This window comes from Petaurus breviceps, unplaced genomic scaffold (genome assembly GCF_028583685.1).
Source record: "Petaurus breviceps papuanus isolate PSGF00001 unplaced genomic scaffold, PetGlider_PUasm1.0 126, whole genome shotgun sequence".
Taxonomy (NCBI): Eukaryota; Metazoa; Chordata; class Mammalia; order Diprotodontia; family Petauridae; genus Petaurus; species Petaurus breviceps.
In genome coordinates this window covers 17,677,585-17,699,237 of record NW_027185655.1, presented here as the reverse complement: position 1 = coordinate 17,699,237, position 21,653 = coordinate 17,677,585, and the positions used below count along the sequence as shown (strand labels likewise).

At 37.1% G+C, this 21,653-nt stretch overlaps 1 protein-coding gene across 1 annotated transcript in view; it reads left to right on the top strand.

Annotated features, from left to right (window-relative positions):
* Positions 1–21,653, top strand: part of BANK1 (B cell scaffold protein with ankyrin repeats 1) — a 378,038-nt gene that overhangs the window by 346,836 nt on the left and 9,549 nt on the right. The window contains exons 12-13 of the mRNA XM_069093955.1: positions 6,989–7,057; positions 20,054–20,232. Coding sequence (XP_068950056.1) covers positions 6,989–7,057; positions 20,054–20,232 — 248 coding nt within the window. The remainder of the gene's footprint in view (positions 1–6,988; positions 7,058–20,053; positions 20,233–21,653) is intronic.

Here is a 21,653-nt window from a genome sequence, read left to right as displayed (position 1 = left end):
CAAGGTTTAGGGGTCAGGCTTGTTAGAGACATATATCATTTATTCTCCCCAATATTTTTGTTTGTTTGTTGCTATTAGCATTGCTTTAGAAATTTATTGGAAAGTATCATTAACAATAGACAGAAAAAAAAAATCTGTGCAAGCAGCCTACCTGAATGGAGACTGCGGGTGCTATTAGCAAATGCCTATTCACCTTCCCAGGATACAAAACCTTACCTTGGGAAAAAGGTCCCTCGAGATATTCAACATCTTCCCACAAACACTGTAAAATCAAGTAGTTAACATTCTATTATGTAAGTACTGCATTATTGTTTTTATAGGACACAATTTTTAAAATATTAGGCAGAAATGACATAGCCTTATGGGTCTTTTTGTAAAAATAAATGGAATGCACAGAAAAACACTGAATGCAATAGCCTTATTCTAATACTTTTGTTATGTGAAATGGTTTTTAGCAACTGGATAAAAATAGTTAGATATAGATATGCATGTATATCTATACATATATTTATATGTATAAACATGCAAACTATATATGTACACACACATGCATATATGTGTGTGTATATACATATATATATATAATCATTCCATTTTGAGCATTTATTCCTAGCATTGCTACTATACTTAAGACTTAAAGATAGTATTCTGTTGATCAGTATTTATAGCAGGAACAGCTGTGCTGTTTTGTAAATGTGTCACATTGACATATGTAAAAGTGATACCTCAGAGATCAACATTTGTATTCTGGGGGAAGATGGGACCTTCATTAAGGTTGATTTTTTTAATCAGATGGAGTATCAAAATTTTATGAAGCTTATTTCTGTTAGAGTAATGCATGAATTTTTATGAATCTGAAATTATATGCTGCATTTTATCAAAAAATTGTAAATGTTTTTCAGATATTTTACTTAAATTCTTATGCTGTCATAAGGGACCAGTAGGTGCAGGAGAAGTTATTTGATTTTTACTTTATTCATCAATTTAAGTAGATACGTAAAATAGTTTTAATTAAGCTGTCAATGAAAAAAATGAAGATCTTTCTCCTTACATTTCTTTGGAAAGTGAAGTGCTACAGAGTTTTAAAAATAATTTGTCCTCATTAGATAGAACCTTATTTTTTCAAATATAAGTTGTATGGTTGAGTATTCTTAACCATAAACTAACAAACTTTGAGAACCTAGCCTAGTTTTTTTTTCTTTAATAGTGATCAACATCCTTTGTAGTTATAATCAATAAATTAAAGAATTATAAGAAAGGAAGAAAGGGAGGGAGGAAGGAAGGAAGGAAGGAAGGAAGGAAGGAAGGAAGGAAGGAAGGAAGGAAGGAAGGAAGGAAGGGAGGGAGGGAGGGAAGCACGGAAGAAGGGAGGGCGGGAGGCAGAGAGAAAGAAAATTCACTGACTCATTTGATATCCTTTCCCTCAGTGATATCAATGCTGGTCATATAGCCCAAGAAGTTCAAATACTTAGGAAGAAGTCCCATTCATCCAAAATATTTCTAAAAAACCACTTTCATGGTAGGAAAAAAATAAGTAGAACAAAGAGACTGAAAAAATGTGGTATAAGAATATAATGGAATCTTATTGCCCACAAGAATGCATGGATGTGAAAATTTCAGCAAATGTGAAGAGATGTATAAATCAATAAAGAGAATATCAGCAGAAAGGGGGACACTAATACAATGCTTGCAATAATGTAGATGGAAGCAGCACTAAAAGTTTACAAATTAAATCATTCAATGATGCTAACCAATCTCCGCCCCAAAGAATGATGAAACACACCTCCCTCTTCTCTGTTAAGGCTATTGGACTACAGATGCAGAATATGGTCTAAACTGTCAGACATGATCATTTGTCTGTTAGTTATACTTCAGTGTTTCCCTTTAAAAAATGTAGTGTTTGCTACAATCTGGGAGGCTCATGGGAAATGACATAAAAATAAAAAGCAAAAACAAATCTTAAAAAAATAAACAATAAAGGGGTGGCTAGGTAGTACAGCGAGTAAGAGCACTGGCTCCAGTGTCGGCATGACCTGGAGATTGAATCCCGGGCTCAGATACTTAGCACCACACCCAGAAATAACTGGCCGTGTAACCTTGAGCAAGTTACTTAAGCCCAATTGCTTAAAAAAAAAAAAAAGAAAAAAACAATAAATGAACTTCATTACACTAGATTCAATCCAGTGGTCTGATCTGTCAAGATCATGTAGGGGATAAGAATACAGAATTCAAGGTAATGCAGAGAGAGTATTAGTATGGAAATACCCATATGCCATTCCAAACCAAGCCACATCAATAATCCTCTGGGAAGTCAACAATCAGTATTAATGACTAGATGTTATGCCACAGTGTGTGTGTGTGTGTGTGTGTGTGTGTGTGTGTGTGTGTGTGCATACCTATCAGCAATTGAGGCAGCCAGATGAATTTATTAACAATATCACCATATACCCATCCCACATTCCCCTGGCAAGGTTGTTCCAAGCTGCCAAACCACTGGATCTCACCATCACAAAATGTGTATGTGCCATTCACTCTGTAAACTGGAGGAGTTCATGTGCATTTACTGTATTTCATTCATGCTGAGGGTTTTATGTCAATTGAATTATTTCACCAAAATTCCAGGTGCAAAGTGGTTTTTAACAATTGAGTCTGAACAGACGAAGACCAAATCCATTTCTGATTAATTAGTGGTTGCGAAACTCAGCAGAATCTTCCAAACTTATCAATTACTACACTTTTCAATTAGAGGCTTTATTGACTAAATCTCTACTTTGGATTCATGTTATTTCCCAAATTGATGATGTCAGCTGATTTTTAATACCAGTACTCCCAGCCATTATCTTAACAATATTGGCAAAGAATGAAGATTCAATATGTTATTAAAATATTAAAAGCATTTTGTTTTTTAAAAAAAATATTTCAAGCAGCCAAAAAAAAAGAAATATTTTTAAAACCTCCAGTTCTAATTATTCACTAGCCAGTAGAACCATAGACAATATACTCTTTTAGCAAAATATTAAACCACAGTTTTATAAGAAAATCAGTTTTATGATAAAATTATCTTTTGTCCTTTTTTCACATATTAATTTGAGATATCAAGCTGCTTTCCACAAGTAAACTTTACCAGAGATGCATAGATTTTACTTGGAAAATTCATATTAAAAATGCTCTTCCTTTTCAAAACAGTATATTTCATGCACCCATTGTTTTCCTTGATATTTTCTTTTCACCACTATTTGACATCTTTTGTTATTTGGGATGTGACATATGCTCTTGATTTTGTACAGATCTGTAATTTCACTGTTATAGGGAACTCTCAATACAGGGGACTCACTGAAATGATGCAGATTGGCAACCCATTATAGACGGTTATCTGGTGCTGGGGCTTGTCCTTTGTTCTCAAAGAGAACCAGTACATGAAGAAGGTGGTGCCATGACATGCAAGTGAATTGGATTTAAGTGAGAGAAGGCTGTGCAGTCACCAGCCCCATTGTCTTCTCTGAAGCCATCTGGGTTCAGCGGCAGTATAGAGATCAGGAAGACTGGAGATGGCCCTGGATGCAGTGGAAAACAAGTAAGAAAGGAAGGAAGGTACAGAAAAATACCAGTGGAAAAAATGTGTCATGCCTGGTAGTCAAAGTAACAGGTGATCTCAAAGACTAGAGATCAACTTTGGGGAAAGATTTTGGAGAGAACAGATTTGTGTTTCCAGGTCTTGAAGAAGACTCTGATACAAGTTCCTCCACTCCCCAAAATTACACAAATTCAGTCAGGCAAGCATAGATCGTCCCTCCAGACCACTCAGTACTCCCTAAAGGAGTGATAAATTTTACCCTTAGAGGGTGAATAATTTGCTCAGGGTCACAGAGTTAATATGTGTCAGAGGCAAAATCTGAACTCAGATTTTCCTGATTGTAAGGTAACCTATTTAATCATATATATATATATATATATATTTGTTTTTGGTTTGTTTTCAAGGGGTTTTTTTTTGCTTTTTGGAGGGGGGAAGGTAGGGCAATTGGCATTAAATGACTTGTCCAAGGTCATACAGCTAGTTTTTTGTGTGTTAAGTGTCAGAGACCGAATTTGAACTCAGGTCCTCCTGATTCCAGGGCTGGTGTTCTATTCACTGCGCCACCTAGCTGCCCCTAATCATATATATCACACTGTCTTTCTGGTACTTATGTTAAGCATGTAGGAGCATAAATTGAAAAATTCAAGGGACCTTAGAGGCCATCTAGTCCAACACCTTCATTTTACAACCAACTTTGTAAGCCATTTGATGAAGGGTGAAGATGCCAGATGAGAGATGTTACAATTAGCTGTAGCTTCTGTTATACCCTCTGGGTTCTGTATAGGAAGATTAGATTAGCTGGAATGGAAGGGTTTTGTTGTTGTTTTCCCAGAAATTGGAATAAGTATGGCTTTAGAGTGTGTCCTAAAAAAAACATTTCAGGCAGGGGGGAGAAAAACCTCAGCTTTAGCTTTGGCCAAGTCTTCATCTCTCCAACACCTGTGATTGAAAGAGGACCATTTAGCTTCTTCGAGTCTGGTAAATTCCCACTGGTGTCTTTAAAACTGTCCTTGGTGGGGTGGCTAGGTGGCACAGTGAATAGAGCACTGGCCCTGGAGTCAGGACCTGAGTTCAAATCAGACAGTTATTAGCCATGCGACCTTGGGCAAGTCACTTAACCCCAACTGCCATGCCCTCCCCTTTCCACAAAGCAACAAAAGTGTCCTTGGATTAGCTGATGATAGTGTCTGCATAAGGAGTCAAGGAAATGGACAGAGATTCACCACACTTACAGGAAACTATAATTATCCCAGAAAAGGATTTTTGAAAACCAGAAGCCCCTTTACCCTTGAATCCAGTTTTCCCACGAACTCTGTACTTTGGGGAAAATGGACACAAATATTTGGGGCATATATTTTATTCCAACTGTGCTTCTTGTATCCCTGTATTCTATATTCTATCCCTGTATCCTGTATTCTAAAAGATTACATAATGTTGGCTGATGATTCTCACCTGATAATCTTCATGGGAAAGCACATCAGTGGGACCTCAAGCCATTTGAATTAGAAAAACACTCCTGACCAATCAAGGGTATCCTTTGAATCCTTAAGGGAAGAGGTAACCAAGCTTTGGAAATCAAACTAATTACAGGGAGAGAAATGCAATCCCCAAAGATAGAACCTTTACAAAATGAGTTTTCATTTGACATTTAGTAGGCAAGGCTGTCTCTTCATCTATAAAAGGAGATGAGAAGGGCTAGCTATTCCTACCTAGCAGATCTGATGTGAGAAATAACTAAAAAGAACAAAGCAAGATTATTTGTTATTTATTGTAGCCAAGGCAGTGTGGTATAATAGAGAAAGCTATGCTCAGAATCAGGAAAACCTTGGATCGAGTCCATCCTTTGACATATACTGATTCTATGTCCATACTCAATATGAGTCACTTCTCAGGGCTGCAAGCAACTCTTGATGATTTTGAGATATAGACTGGCTTCTGACCTGTATTGATAGAGAGCATGTCTATATCAAAAATTCCCTACACTAATCACCTACAAATTTTTTTCATCATACAACCCTATTAGTGTGTTATTGTTATTGTTGTTGTTTTAATGTGTGCAAAGTCTACATTGAAAGGCATTTGCCTGTATCCATGTAATAAGGGATTTGGGGGCAGCAAAGGTTGTCATGAGAGCTGACTTCAATATTTGAAAGAATAACCTGTGAAGGGTAGGAATTTATTGTTCTGTCTGTCCCCAAGAATTCAGAATAGGTATGGGAGTGGAGATTCCTTTGTTCAGTTATGGTTGAACTAGATGACTAATGGATCTTCCAACTCTCATATTCTGAGGTTCCGTGAAATCAAATGTCTGGTTACACCCACCCAAATTAATCGGAACACCAACTTAGCAGGTAATGTTCATAAAATATGATTATATTTGTGTATCTCCTTTGTTTCTTTTTTCTGTCCTTTAGTGGATTTTTTGTTTTATTTGTGCTCTTTTTTTGCATTTCTATCACTACCAATCTATCACACACACACACAAACACAAAACCAATAAGCTTTCCTTTAAGATACTCACAGTTTCTTATACAATACTTTATTTTCTAAATTTTTAAATTTATTTTTAGTTTACAACATTCAGTTCCATAGTCCTTTGAGTTCCAAATTTTCTCCCTCTCTCTCCTGCTATTCCCCGCCCCCCCCATCATGGCGGAATACAATTACATGTAGGTTGTACAGATACTTTCACATTAAATATTAGTCGAGTTGTAAAGAATTCTAACCAATGGAGTGAACAACGAAAAAGAAGGAAGAAACAAAACAAAACACAAACGTAGTTTTCTTCAATCTGCATTAGGACTCTGTAGTTCTTTCTCTGGATATGGATATCCCTTTCCATCATGAGTCTTTTGGAATTATAAAATACTTTCTTGTTCTTCAAATACTGAAAGGTTTATGTGTACTGATGATTAAGTTCTTAATAAAAATAAAATTTAAACCACAAAAAATATTTAAAGATTATTTCAATTGCTCCATCTATAAAATGCATCATTTGCTTTATTTAAGGAAAAACAGTCATCAGCTTTGCTGAGCACAGGGCAGGGGATGGGGGGAAAGCATGAATCATTTCTATGCAAATTCTTAATATTATCTAAGTGTTGGATTTATCATTTTTAAGAGTCTGGGATTTTCCTTACCTGTTAACAAATTTTAAAAATATGATTCCAGGAAGTCAGTGAGGCCTGGCATCAGAGAGATGCTACTCTACACAAAGAAAGAGCTGTCTGACATGACTAATCAGTGACACAAATGACAAAATTGAAAACTTAATAGTCCTCCTACTCAGGATAAAAGAACATGTCAAGAATTGTCATTAGAGAAAATGATGTACAGCAAGGTAGCTGCACTGAGATGTCTACAGTAGGGCTGAGATGTTTGGGCTCAGTGAGTAATGAATTCTATGTTTTTCAGTGTTTCAACAGAAGACCACCAGACCCCAGCTTGATGGTGACAAGCTCCAGGCTGCTGTCAAAAAGTCAGGTACTGAAAATGACCAGTATTGCCAACTCTTTCTGGAAAAGCATTATGAGAATATTTCCTTTCCTTCCTGAGGCTGGAAAAAGCCTCCTACCTAGGGAATAAAAGCAGCTGCTTGATTGGTTTCATATAACCCGTCTGCATTGGTTAAGTTGTATTCCAAACATCCTTCTCAGGAAGAACAGTGAAACAAAAATATTATGTTTACCCAAGAAAGTCAGAAATGCACTTGGGAGAATGTGGTTTAGCTATTTCTTTTCATACTAAACTTCTATCATTAATATAAGGAACTCCCAATGAGGAAATTCCTTTTGCCTCTGTAGGCTGAAACCTGCTCAGTAGTAAAATATGAAGGAGCACATTGGCCTACCCATCTGAAGTTATAAAACCTGGGTTCCTGATACTACCTAGTGAACCTTGGACAGGTTATTTAACTCCCCAAGCCTCAGTTACCTCATATTTTAAATTAGGTGATTGGATTGGATGGTCCCAAGATCCTTTCCAAACCTAAACCTAAAACCAACGGCCATATAGTCTTATGGAACATTAAAAGGTTAAGTGATTTGTCCCAGGTCACACAACCAGGATTTTTCAGATGAAAAACTTGAGGTCTTTTGACACTAAAGTTGGCTCCCCATTTGCTACACTAAGCCATTATGGAGGGCAAATAGAGAGCCAAATCTTCTGAGACATGCATTGGGATCAGTTTTTCATAAATAATTATACTAGGGGTGGCTAGGTAGCACAGTGAATAGAGCACCAGTCCTGGCGTTAGGAGGACCGAAATTCAAATCTGGTCTCAGACATTAACACTTACTAGCTGTGTGACCTTGGGCAAGTCACTTAACCCCAATTGCCCTGCCTTCCCCCCTGCAAAATAAAAAAAATTAAATACTCATATTAGTGATACTTAATTCAGGGCTCTTTTTTTCTTATTTTGATAATTGTATTTTGGTATATTTGGTTTCTTTGTAATATCATACACTGTATATATTTAAAAGGATTATTCCAAGAAGGGATCTTTCAGGTTCACCAGACCACCAAAGAACAGTCTTAATATAAAAAAAAGAATCAAAAAAATTTTTTAAGAATCTCTGTTTAGAAGGAAGCTCTGGATATTTACTTGGTTGGGGGTAGCAAGCCTAATCCAGTTGACATATTAATGAAGTTACTGTCCATGTGATGCCTTTGCTCTGACACCAAATTTTAAGCAGGCATTAAATCTCTCTTCTGGTTTTTTTCTGACAAGAGATACTTTATGTCCAATCCACTCTGAGAAGGGTTGAATAAACTTCATTTACTACCAGCTTAAGGACAATATTTTCCTCTGAAGTTCATTATAAACCCACTTTGAAGAGAACAAGGGAAGGGGGAAATAGATGCTCTCCATCTCTTCTACTAGTCTTCTAGTCAGTAGGACCTAGAAGGTCCTGATGTCAAAACCTACCCCAAATCGTTTTTTTACAAATGAACGTGACTATCTGCTTCCAGATTGGACCTTGTGGGGAGACTCCATAGCCTACTCACCTGTCTCCCTCAACTAGACTGTCCCCCTCCCCCCTACCCACCCAGTGTATGATACCCTGCCTGGACTCATTCTTCAATGATGAACATATTCCTCTCCCTTCATACCATCTCCAACCCAGTAATTATGAATCCCTACAATATAAATACCTCTCTCTCTCTCTCTCTCTCTCTCTCTCTCTCTCTCTCTCTCTCTCGCTCTCTCTCTCTCTCGCTCTCTCTCTCGCTCTCTCTCGCTCTCTCTCTCTCTCCATACACACACACACACACACACACACACACACATATATATATATATATATGAATATTGAAAGGGACTACAAAAGCCATCTAGTCCAATCCATACCTGAAAAAATAATTCTCACCAAAACACACCTGATGAGTGATTGTCACTTCCATTTGAACCTTCTGCTTTCTCATTCATTCCTTCTTCTGGCTCTCACTGAGACCTGGTTTCTTTCTGATCCCATAGCATTCCTAACCTTTATTTCTCGTTCTGTTCGTACTTTCAGTGATATTGCAAAGTTTTAAAAATAATGAAAGTGATTTTAAGTGTGTCCACATTCATCAATTCAACTGTTAATCCAGAGCAAATAAATTCTTTCTTCTTAGAGTAATCTTTCATAAAAAAGAAAGGATTTCAATGGAATACATAATAAAGCTCATCACAGACTATCATGTGGAACCTAGATATTCTGCCCATGGGTTATTTTATTATCACAAACTCATGTAATTGATGGGTTCTTGATTTTTGCTTATTTCATAATAGTTGGAGGTAATACACTTATTTTCTTAAAATCTATTTCTATTCTCCCTCTGGACCCGCAATTTTTGAAGAAAAGAAATGAAGGTCCTCCAGGTAGACACAAATGTTATGTAATTAGGATCCCAACAATTGCTGCAGAGGCTGGATGGAACAGACAAGATTATTATCCCTACTGGGTTCCCCCCCCCCAAAATACCTGACAGGGCTATTTTTAGAGTCAATGAGGGAATGTATATGCAGTGATTTGAGCTCCTTGAAAGAAAGCATCCTGAAATATCCACATTATAATTATTCAGTTATCATAGTTTCAATTATTTTCTCCTATATATAAACACAGGGGAAGAAAAAGTTCGACACATCACTGTGGCATTCTGTAAAGGGCAGGACAGAAATGCAAAGCTCAAGCTTTACCTGGTTCTGCTCATCTATAAAGGCTTCAAGGATGGGTCCAACAATGACTTGTATATCTTCATTACTCAAGGACCAGCCTATCACATCACCAGAAAGTTGACCACCAAGCGAAATATTTTTTTTCTTCAAAACAATTGAGGCCATCTATTAAAGCAAAAGGGGCGTTGTAATCTATAACAGATTCAGCAAGTATGAAATTAGGGATCCTGAAAGTACTTAAGAGATAATTTAGTCCCACCCTTCCACATTATTGATCAGGACAGTGAGACCCAAAGAGGATAAATTGTTTGCCGAAGGTTACAAGGCTTTTAGCTAATGGAGGATCCTACTGGTAGGAATTCTAAATAAGGAACTTTCTGTTTCCTTTACTGCAGAAATAAAATGACAAGACAATAGGAAAGTCATAGTATAACAAAATGAAATGTAATGAGGGTTTAATTATGACAATCTCTGATCCACCTGATTCATTCACCAATCCACCAGATGAGATTACAGAACATGGCACATCCCCTGAGAGATAGATAGGTGTGGGACTTTGCTAAGAAAACCATGAAAAGGGGTTCTTGAAGAGAATCCCCATTTCTTACATAAGCAACAAACTGAGGAGGGGGTTGAAGTAAGAAGGATAGAAAATAGATTTTTGTTCATTGTTTTTAATTCACTTAAAATAGAAGGTTTAAAAAAATTAGAATCAACAGATCTTCTAGATAGAATATATAGTGCTGACTTGCTCAGGCTAACTGAAGCAATTCAATGCAAGAAATGTATATTCTGGGGTGGCTAGGTGGTGCAGTGAGTGAAGTGCTTGCCCCGGAGTCAGGAGGATCTGAGTTTGGTTCCGGCCTCAGACACTTAACACACACACACACACACACACACACACAAAACTAGCCGTGTAACCTTGGGCAAGTTACTTAACCCCAATTGCCCTCGAAAAGGCAAAAAAAAAATGTATATTCATTTCAGGAAATTCAAAGGTGATTCACTCTACCCTCAAGGAGCTTCCCATTTATTAGTAAAGATAAATCACATACACTAATAATAGCAATACTAGCATTTATATTCCAACTACTACATTCCAGGAACTATTCTAAGTGCTTTACAAATATTATATCATTTGTTCCTTATTGTAAATCTTGGAGGTAAGTATTGGGCCTAGAATTAAGTGGGTTTGAGTTCAAGTCTGACCTCACACTTACTAGATTATGACTTTGGGCAAGTCACTTAACCCTGTTTGCCTCAGTTTCCTCATCTGTAAAATGAGTTAGAGAAGAAAATGGCAAACCACTCCAGTATCCCCATTATATAGTTGAAATGGGAGCAGAGATTATGTGATTTGTCCAGGCTCATACATCTAGTAAGTATCTGAGGCCAGATTTTAACTCAAAACTGCTTAATTCTAGGTCCAACAGTCTTTACACTGTTCCACCTAACTATGACATAAGGGGAAATGACAAAAATACAAAGGAGAGGAACATGGGGCTATGAAAAATTTGAGGCAAACATAAGATTTTCAAGTGAGGAAAGGTTCTAAGGTTGCAATAGGGGCAGCTTCATGAAGGAGCGATCACTTGAGTTAAGTCTTGAAGGAAGGGAAGAAGCAAACATTTACCAGTAGAAAAGTCTCAATATAGTGCACAAGTCTTAAGTGAGAGGTGTCCTGAAGTTTGTCCCAAAAGTGTGTCAGTACAATTCATGGAAGGGTGCTTCATAAATGATTTTAAATTAAATTATGTTAATATCCATAATAATAGATACCCTCAAAACTTCTGCAGTAATACATTGGGAAGCCATAACTGAATAGTAATAATAATAAATGACATGTATATAGATAGTTTTTACAATTTTACATGTCATATCATATTTGCGGCTCATATTCCTCATTGTGAGGTAGGTCCTAACAATATTATTTTAGAGCTCAGAAAACTGAGACTCAGAAAGTCTAAATAGGTTGCCCGTGGTCAACTAATAAGTATCAAAGATGGGACTCAAACCTATGAAGAATAAAAAATATTGCCCTTAGAATAATATTCTGAATGCATAACAGTAGCTTAAAAGATCCTACTAAGGAATTGATGGGTCATAAGTTGCTGTAGATAGTTCGGTTTCTTTTTCTCTATGTTGCTTTTTGCTACCCTTTCCTTTCTTAAGGTAGAAAAGTGGTAATATTTTTATATTTTCACTCTTTGATGCTAGTCTACCTAATTGGCAATTCATCAAAATTTTGAACTTTCTAGTGGAAAATCACAAGTCTAGACCATGTCAATCCCTTCCTCAAAAGGTTCTGGTATCTCCTAATTACCTCAAGAATTAAATATAAAGTTCATCACATGCTTTACAAACTTTTTGAGGCTTTCATGTTGTCCCTCTTACAGGAGATTCCCCCTGTCTCCATACATTTGCTATTCTCCATGCCTGGAATACACTCCTCCCTCATTCCTATTTCCTAGAATTTCTTGCTTCCTTCAAAACACAGCTCAAGTGCTGCCTGCCTCCTGCATCTGGACCTTTCCTGAGCCCTTCAGCTGCCAGTATCCCCCTCCCTCCCAAATTACTGTGTATTCATTTTGGTTGAGACTTTATACTTCATCAAAATAAGACTCTCCTAGGGAGGAAACCCCTTCCACCAATGGAGATATCTCCTTCTCTTCCCTTCCTCACACAATTGTAAGAAACACTGAAAAGTTAAGGAATAAGAATAGAAACACTAAAAAGTTAAGGAATAAGAATAGCTAATATTTGTATAGCACTCACTGCATACCAAGCCCAGTACTTTGTGCTGTACAATTCTTATCTCATTTGATTCTCAGAAAAATCCTGGAAAGTAGGTGCTATTATCATCCCCATTTTATGGATGAGGAAATTGAGGCAGAAGTTGTGTCTTGGCCATGGTCATGAAGCCAGTATGTGTCAGAGGTGAAGTTTGAACCATGGCTTTCCTGATTCTGAGGCTGGCTTGATAGGACTCATTTTGTATTTAGCCACATAAGTACATGTTGTTTCCTCTGTAGAGAACATATTTCTTAAAGACAGGACATATTTTTGCTTTTGCCCAGGACCTAGAAACCTCAAACACTTGAGATATAAATAAGGAGCCAAATATGAGTGTCAGTCTATACAGATAATCACTAAACGAGAGTAGCTGTTTCAGAATGATGTTGATTACAACCTCCTCTCAATTTTCCTATTACTAATTATGAGGCCCTCAGTTTCTCCACCTCTAGACTCTTTCCTGTCTTTTGGGAATCTCCCTATCTATTAGAACCTCCATCAGAGCCCCGTCAGAGAAAACAAACATGAATCAGACTTAAGCCAATTTGATTATGTTTTAGTAGCTGAAGTCAGGAGCCTTGAGGGAGGAGGTGACTAAAATGAAATACAAGACAGAGGGTTAGGTGTCATATGTGGGTTGCTAGTGCTGTATGATTAGCAGAAGGGTTTCTCTGTGGAAGCTCATTTTATGACACTTTTCATAAAGGAAGAAGATTTCAGCTTCATGGGTGAGTTGGTAGAAGAAAACTCACTGTCAGCCAGAGGAGAACCAAGCATGAGACTCTAGGAAAGTCTAGGAAAGATGGATCCATATATGCTAACCCTTCTATGCCATGGCAGAGAGGCTACCTAGAATTCTAGTGCAATTCAGCTCATGATTTCTGCCTTTGAATTTGAGCTTGGGGCTTTCTCAAGAACAAGTGCTGTGTGAAGCAGATTCTCAATTGCTAACTATGTTTTTTGCTGCTGAACCAGTAAGCCCTACGGCTTAGTTGTGTTCCTCCAGTTCCCGGGGGATTGTATGCTCCATCATTCCTGAAGAAAGGGATTTAGAATATAGAATGTGTTGACATCTTGTTAGCTCATGAGGCACAGAGCTCCCAAAAAGAAAAGACAAGACAAGAAATTTCTTTAAAGAATCAAAATAATTCCTGATTGGACTTGTGTGTGTGTTGGGAAGCAATGTGTAGCTTTAGAAAGTAAACCCCCTCAATGCGGGTTTTCTGAAAAACAATACCCACTTTATTTCTAGGTCTCCTTCAATTTAACATCCTGGCAAAATTCTTCTGAGGACCAAGCAGTCATGCAAGGTAGAATTGAATAACTCAGGGAATCAAATAGCTGCCTTATCCCCAGTGGCTGGACTACTCACTCATGTCTGACCCTAGCAGTCTCATTCTACCACAAAGGGATGCCCTGACATACCAGGGCCCACTCAGGCATTCACCAGCTCTGCTAACAGTAACAAACATAGGTTCCTATATAGTGAAATAGAAAAACAATTTGGTGAGGCAAAATTTCTGTGAAATGTGTTGTGAATAAACAACCTTGAAGGAGGAAAGAAGGAATCTAGATGGCCATTAATGTTGTAATGCTTGTTAAAATCCCCCAAACACCACTCTGATCACCCTTCAAATTGGTAGTGATTTCATAGAGCCATCTTTTCTTGCTTGGAGTTAAAAGAGACTTTAGGGGCCCTTAATACTTATCCATATCTGGACACCTGGGAAGTGACCATATAGCCCCTGGGTACAAGATTTGAGTCAAGGAGAACCTGAGTTCAAATTTGTTCTCATACAGTTGCTAGTTCTGTGGTCCTGCTCAAGTCCCTTAGACTTTTAGGTTCCTTTTCTGTATGATGGGGATAATAGCATCTACCTCTCAGGTTGTTGTGAGAGTCTAATTGGATAACACGTATACAGAATGTTTTGCAAGCTTAAAAGTGCTATGTAAATGCTAGCTATTATTATGGGTCAGCTAGGTAGCTCAGTGGATAGGGCACTGGGCCTGGAATCAGGAAGACCTGAGTTCAAATCTAGCCTCAGCCACTTATTAGCTCTGTGACCCTGGGCAAATAACTTAACCCTATTTTCCTCAGTTTCTTCATCTGTAAAATGAGCTGGAGAAGGAATGGTAAATCATTCCAGTATCTTTGCCAATAAATATCAAACAGGAGCCCAAAGAGGTGGATACAACTGCACAACAACTATTATCCTCATCATTGTTACAAAAAGTCTTCCAGTGACAAGGAAGTTTTCTTATTTTAAAAAGTTATAAACACTTCTGTTTCTACACCATTGTCACTCCCAATATGCTCTCACTTTTCCTCATAGAGCCCTCCCTTATAACATGGGAAAACAGTTGGCAGAGAACAGTAGCTAATGTCTAATAATATATAAATCAGCCATCAATCAACAAGTATTAATTAAATACCTACTATGTGCCTAGTGCTAGAGATACAAAGACTGGGGGAGGGGGGAGCTGACTTCAAGAAGTTTACATTGTATTGAATGAAGTAAATAGTATGTACATACATGTAGCGTATGTATGAAATAAATATAAGACTGAGAGGATGGAAGTGGATTTTTATCATCAATCAACTTATTAATTCTGGAATGGAGAATATAGGAAGAGTCATGATATCAAATAAAGTGGGAAAAGCACCATGAGAATCATATTGTGTAGGGTTTTATATATACTATAGGGAAGGCTGAGTGACTCAGTGACTTAGGCTTTGGACCTGGAGTACATAAGACACAGGCCTATACTTGCTGTCTGTGCGACCATGAGCAATCATTGTCTGCATCAGTTTCCTTGTCTAGAAAATGGGAATAATAACACCTACTTCTCAGAGCTGTTGTGAGGATACAATAAGGTAATGTTCAGAAAGAACGTTTCAAATCTTAAAGAACTACATATGGTAACTATTATTCTTAAAAGCCATTCTAAGGAGTTTCTATTTTTTGGTAGAAGCAAAAGGTAATCATTAAACATTTTTTTTTTATGAGCAAATTTTTTTTTTCTTCCTGGCTCATCCCTCCTCTTACTAGAAAAAAAAAGAACAAGAAATATCATATGATAGCTAGCAAGAATCGTGAAATCAAGTAAGAGTTTTTAAACATGGAGAGGACATGGTGTATTTATAGGCAACAGGAAAGATGTGTCCCATTCCAATACATCCCCAATGGAACTGCCAAAGGGATCTTCCTAAATCACATGTCTGACCATGCCTTCCCTCGCCTTCTTTCCACCCCACCACACACATACTCAGGAAACTCCAATGGCTCTCTCTTTCCTTCAGAATCAAATATAAAATCCTCAACTTAGGTTTCAAAGCCTTTTGTCATCTGAGTAACTTGCCTAGAGTTAAAACAGAGCCAGGATTCAGTCCTAGACCTTCTGACTCTTTACTTCACCATAAAGATATTTATCCTGGAGAAGAAACTTCCTTGTCAACAGCACCACTTTTTAAACAGATTTTCAACCTTACAGCTATTCTTAGCCCTCACCTCTCTCTCCTCTTCTTCTTTCCCTTGGTGGCTATGTCTCATAGATCATATGTAAGATGGGAAGAGACTGAAGATTAGTGAGATACTAGTTGTGTGGTGTCCTTAGTATTCCTCATCCTGTTGTGAATATTATGCAAATTTTTAGCATTTCTTCAATTGCCCCCCTCAATTTCACCCTTTGTATCTGTCCTTTTAAAATATGAGCTTCTGATAAAACCATTTCAGTCTTTGATGACACCTTACTCATCTTATATCATTGGAATCATTCTTGATGACTTCCCATTCATCAGAACCCATAGAATCATTTGTCTTTCTTTTAGTCTCTTTGAAGTCTGCTGTCCCTGAGTCTTGGGCACATGTCTAAATATGCACAATATTTTCCTCTTATCTTTTCAAATATTCCAGTGGAATGGTGATTTTTTTCCACATGGTTTTCTTCATCTTCATTTCCCCAGACACTTCCACTTTATTAGTCCTATTCAGATCCAGACTAATAGTTTCCTTCAACATTGTTTCTACTTTCAAAAAGATGAAATAATCAAGCAAATAGAGAATTTTATTAGATATAACCACATGCTTCCTAGGACATAAAATATCCGTGCTTTAAATTATTAAATATTATTAATAATAATTTACAAACCTAATACTTTATAATGACTTTAACAACTAAAATTGGGGACATTAAAAAAATACCCAAATGATCAATTGATAGATGCTCTCATGATCTTCTGATCCCATAATAACATTGATGATAGAATATACACCAATGTTAAGTATTCTTTTCTCAGTCCAGAGTGAAAATGATACAACAGTATACTGATGAAGGAACAATGATTTGAGGCTAGCTGGATGCTCCTCCCCACCCCACTCAAATCTATGGAGTGGGTGAGACATTTACTAGCAGGTTGAGTATTCTAATCACAAGGTCTTCATATCGAAAAGAATAAAGGAAAGGGGAATTATCTATGTATATCCACCACACTAGATACCATAAATCAGGAGTTCTTAACCTGAGGCCCATTGACAGATTTCATGGAGTCTATAAGATTGGAAAGAAAAAAAATAAGCTATTATTTTCATTTAACCAGGGTGAAATTCAGCATTTCCTTCAATTATTTTAAAATGTTATTTCAATGGTCCACAATACACGACAAAAATGGTTAAGAACTCCTGTATAAATAGTAGTTTGAATGTAGGATAAAAAATAGTAGTTGAGAAATTCACAAGGAGGCATTATCTAAGAGCAATATGTCCGATGACTTCTGATACTAATACCACAAGTGTACAAAGCAGAAATAACAAGCAAGGTAAATTAGATATACAAATGCAAAGAGTATATTTGATCTCAAAGATATCACTGGCACTTGGTAGACTAAGATTAGTAACTAGAACATTATTCTAAAAGGTTGCCTAAATCAAAAGAAACAGGATGGATTAAAGAGGCTTGAGGGTTGGGTAACATATTAATTAAAAAGGCATATTTTTGTAAAAGAATATAGGAAATAAAAGGGTTGAAATAGTGTAGGGAATATCTGGGCAAAGATCAACAGAGGCACAAACAGAAGCAATGTGGTCATTGGTGTTTGCTATGAACAACCTATAAAGAAAAAAAAAAGAAAGAGTTTAGGAAACAGATCACAAAACATATCATGGTGACATAACAAGGTAATTATTAAGGACTCTGGTTCCATAGACGTATGTTGAAGCTTTCTTTTATTCTCAATCAAAAGCAGATCAGGCAAATATTTCTTGACTTGCCTTAATGATAGCTCCATCATTCAATAAGTAGAGGAACAATTCATTTTGGCGAGTAAAATGATGGGAAGGGATGATGAGAGATCACTGCTTCATCATATTGGAATTTATAATAGAAAAGATGAGGAAAGCCAGGCATGGTCGGAAATGCACCCTGGGTTATAGAAGAGCAAAGGATAGGAGTGATCATTAAGATCCGATAGACTAAAATCATACAAGGGAAGTCAACTTAGAAGAGACTGGAAGCTCTCAGGAATGATATTCTCAAGACACAAAAAGAGAAGAAATGAGAAGTGGCCTAAATATAATGATATGGAAGCATAGGTAACTCAAGAGCCAATAACAGGTAAAACTATAGCTAGAAGGAATAACTATACAGTAGATGATAGAATCAAGAGGCAAAAAAATCTTGACAACTTTATTACGATGAAAAGGAGCAAGGAGAGATGTAATACTCTTAGATTAAAAAGAAAAACCTCGGGGTGGCTAGGTAGTGCAGTGAATAGAGCATCAGCCCTGGACTCAGGATGACCTGAGAAATGACCATCAGCCTCAGACACTTAACACTGACTATACTATAAGGGAAATTATACTAGATAGCTTCTGAGGTCACTTCCAACTCTGAAAACATATGATTCACCATCATTCACTAGTAATTGACTATTTCTGTGGAAGTAGGGAAAGGGGGCTATAAAACTGTATATTTTGATCCAGTAATACCACTGCTAAGTCTATATCCCAAAGATATCCTTCCCCCCTGCCAAAAAAAAATAGAGGAAAGGACATATTTGTACAAAAATATTTATAGCAGCTCTTTTTGTGGTGGCTTAGAATTAGAAATTGATGATGGTCATCAACTGGGCAGTGGCTGAACAAGTTGTGGGATATGATTGTAATGGAATACCATTGTGCTATGAGAAAAGATGAGCAGGACTCTTTCAAGAAAATCTGGAAAGACTTAAATGAACTGATGCAATGTAAAGTGAGCAAAATCAGAAGAACATTGTACATAGTAACAGCAATACTGAAAAGTGAAAAGTTGTGACTAACTTAGTTATTCCCAGGAATACAATGATCCAAGACAATTCCAAAGGACTCATGATGAAACATGCTATCCACCTCCAGAGAAAGAATTGATATTATCTGAATACAGACTGAAGCATACTGTTTTCTCTTTCTTTCTTCCTCCTTTCTTTCTTTTTGTTTGAGTCTTCTCATACAAAATGACTAATAGGGAAATATTTTACATGATTGCACATGTATAACCTATATTGGATTGCTTACAGTCTCCAGGAGGAAGGAGAAGAGAAAGGGAGGAAGGAAAGATTTCAGAACTCAAAACATTAAAAAACATATATTGAAAATTGTTTTAACTTGTGATTGGGGAAAAATAAAATATTATTTAAAAAAGAAGTGGGAGGGATGGCTAGGTGGTGCAGTGAATAGAGCACCAGCCCTAGAGTCAGAAGGACCTGAGTTCAGATCAGGCCTCAGACACTTAACATTTACTAGCTATGTAACTTTGGGCAACTCACTTAAACCCAATCGCCCTGCCATCTCCCCTCCAAAAAGAAAAAAAAGAAGTAGGAAAGGAAGGAAACAAGTATTTGTTAAGAGTCTAGTATGTACCATGTGCCATGCTAAGTATTTTATAAATATAATCTCATTTTATTCTCTCAACAGCCCCTATGAGGTAGATACTAACATTAACCCCATTTTACATCTGAAGAAACTGAAACTGAGGCAGACAGTGGTAAAGTGACTTAGTGCCCAGAGTCATACAACTGCTAAGTATCTCTGGTCAGATTTTAACTCAGGTCTTTCTAACTCTAGACCCAGGGCTCTATACCTAGCACCACCTAACTGCTTCTAGTCTAAACATTTTGCCTCCTCTGAGAATCCTATTCTGTCTTTTTTTTTTCCTCATGTGTTAAATCAACAGAAAAAGTGGAATAGGGAAACTATATCCAGCAAATTCTAATATTTTCACATTTTCTATCCCTGCCTGTCTTAGATGGCTACTGAGATGCTGGTGGACAGCTCAGTCAGCCAACAACACAAAAGGAAGAGGGAATTATCATCTCCCTGTGTAGTGAATTCCATATTTTAATGACCCATGAATGTTTCAGGGTCTCAATTGTTATAAATCACTTGCAATGATCTACTTTGCGATTGATAATGAATATTTAATGGGAGAGAGAAATCAAAAAGTGTCCAAATGTTGACTGATGTTTCAAAATTCTCTCCCTTGCACCAATCTAGATAGAATTAGAGTGGACAATCAACGTTGTTCTGCCCTGAAATGCTGCATACCCTCTGGCCAAGAAGAACTCATCCTTTTACAGGAAAAAGTAAAATCTGGAGAAATTTCTATGGATGAAGCTTTGAAGAAATTCAAACAGTGGCAAACTGAAAAAAGTGGACTTGAAGTTATTCAGCAGGTAACTAGACCCTGCATCTATGCCCAGAGATTATCTCTAGTCACTGAGCCTCTAGTCTCTCAACTCTTAAACACTTCACAACCTGAAACTATAACTCAGGTCTTGGAATTTCTATCTATTCACAAACCAAATGCCTTAATACTTCTAAGGAAAAGCTTTAAAGTAAACACATTCCAGATTTACAAACCATTGGTGCATTTAATTCTGAGATGGTTTGTGGCTACACCAATATTTATTCAGCTCCTAAAGTTTATTTTTAACATATCTAAATGTTTCAAGAAAATCATTTCCAAGATTAAGTGAAAGTCAGTCAGGCACATCAGTGTAGACCTAACACCTAGGAGAAAGAATATCAGGCAATTAAAGAAATGTCCTGAAGACAAAACAGACCATAATCCCAAAAGAAATCTGTTCAACTCTACCATCCCCATTCTGAAATTTGTGTCATGCTCCAAGGAGAAATGTGCTTCTGAGGGATTTAAAAGAGTATTGATTATTTGTGCCCCATTAACCTAAGGAAAAGTTTCCCAAACTTTCGCATTTCATGTCATGGCATGCTCAGGGTCTAAACATTTTTTCACAGCCCTCCTAAGCCAGAAGAATACCTAAGAGTTTCATTTATTAAATAACTCAGCTGAACATTTAAAATATCCAGTGGTGCCCTGTGAGTTTATACTATAGCACATTTAGAGACTGCAGAACTAAGGACTTTGTGGCCAGTGAGAAAATGAGAAATAAGTGGGTTTATGTCTGCTACCCTTGGAAAGAGCTAGAATTAGGCAGAATTATGATATCAATAGATGTTTTTTTGTTCACTCTTTCCCCAGAAATTCCCATTTCCTTTTCCTTTCTTTTTTTTGCCCCTCTTCATGTCCTGGCAGTGCCCACCACCAAGGTAGTCTACATACTTCTCTTAGCTAAAGTCCAGGATTGCTCTCCATGGAATATTCCTCTGATTCCAAAATTATGCATACTTCCTTCTTACCAAAAATAAAAAATTTCCATTCTCTCAGTGTTCTTAAGGGAAAACAATCAATTAAATAACCCACAGTAAATAAATGACTGATAGAAGTGTACCATGTTGCCCATCCCAAAGAAAATTTCACTTAAAAGAAAATATCTTTAGAGGTAATTAGTTAAGCAAAGGAACAAATCTCTAATTGTATCTTAGAAGTGTGGCAGCTGGGAAATAATTCAGAGCAGGGACCAGACCTTAAATCACCTCACATAAGCAAATGTCTACTCTATCTTTGCCTAAAGCCAGCCCTAGGTGTGGGTAAAGGTGGCTGCATCTGGCTTTCTCCAGATTTCGAAGATGAATAAGCATTTTGGTAAGTCCAAGACTTCCTTCACAGAGCAATAAAGGCTGGGAAATGATGTATTGTCAAATAAATTCTAAGGATATTTTATAGATAGACAGA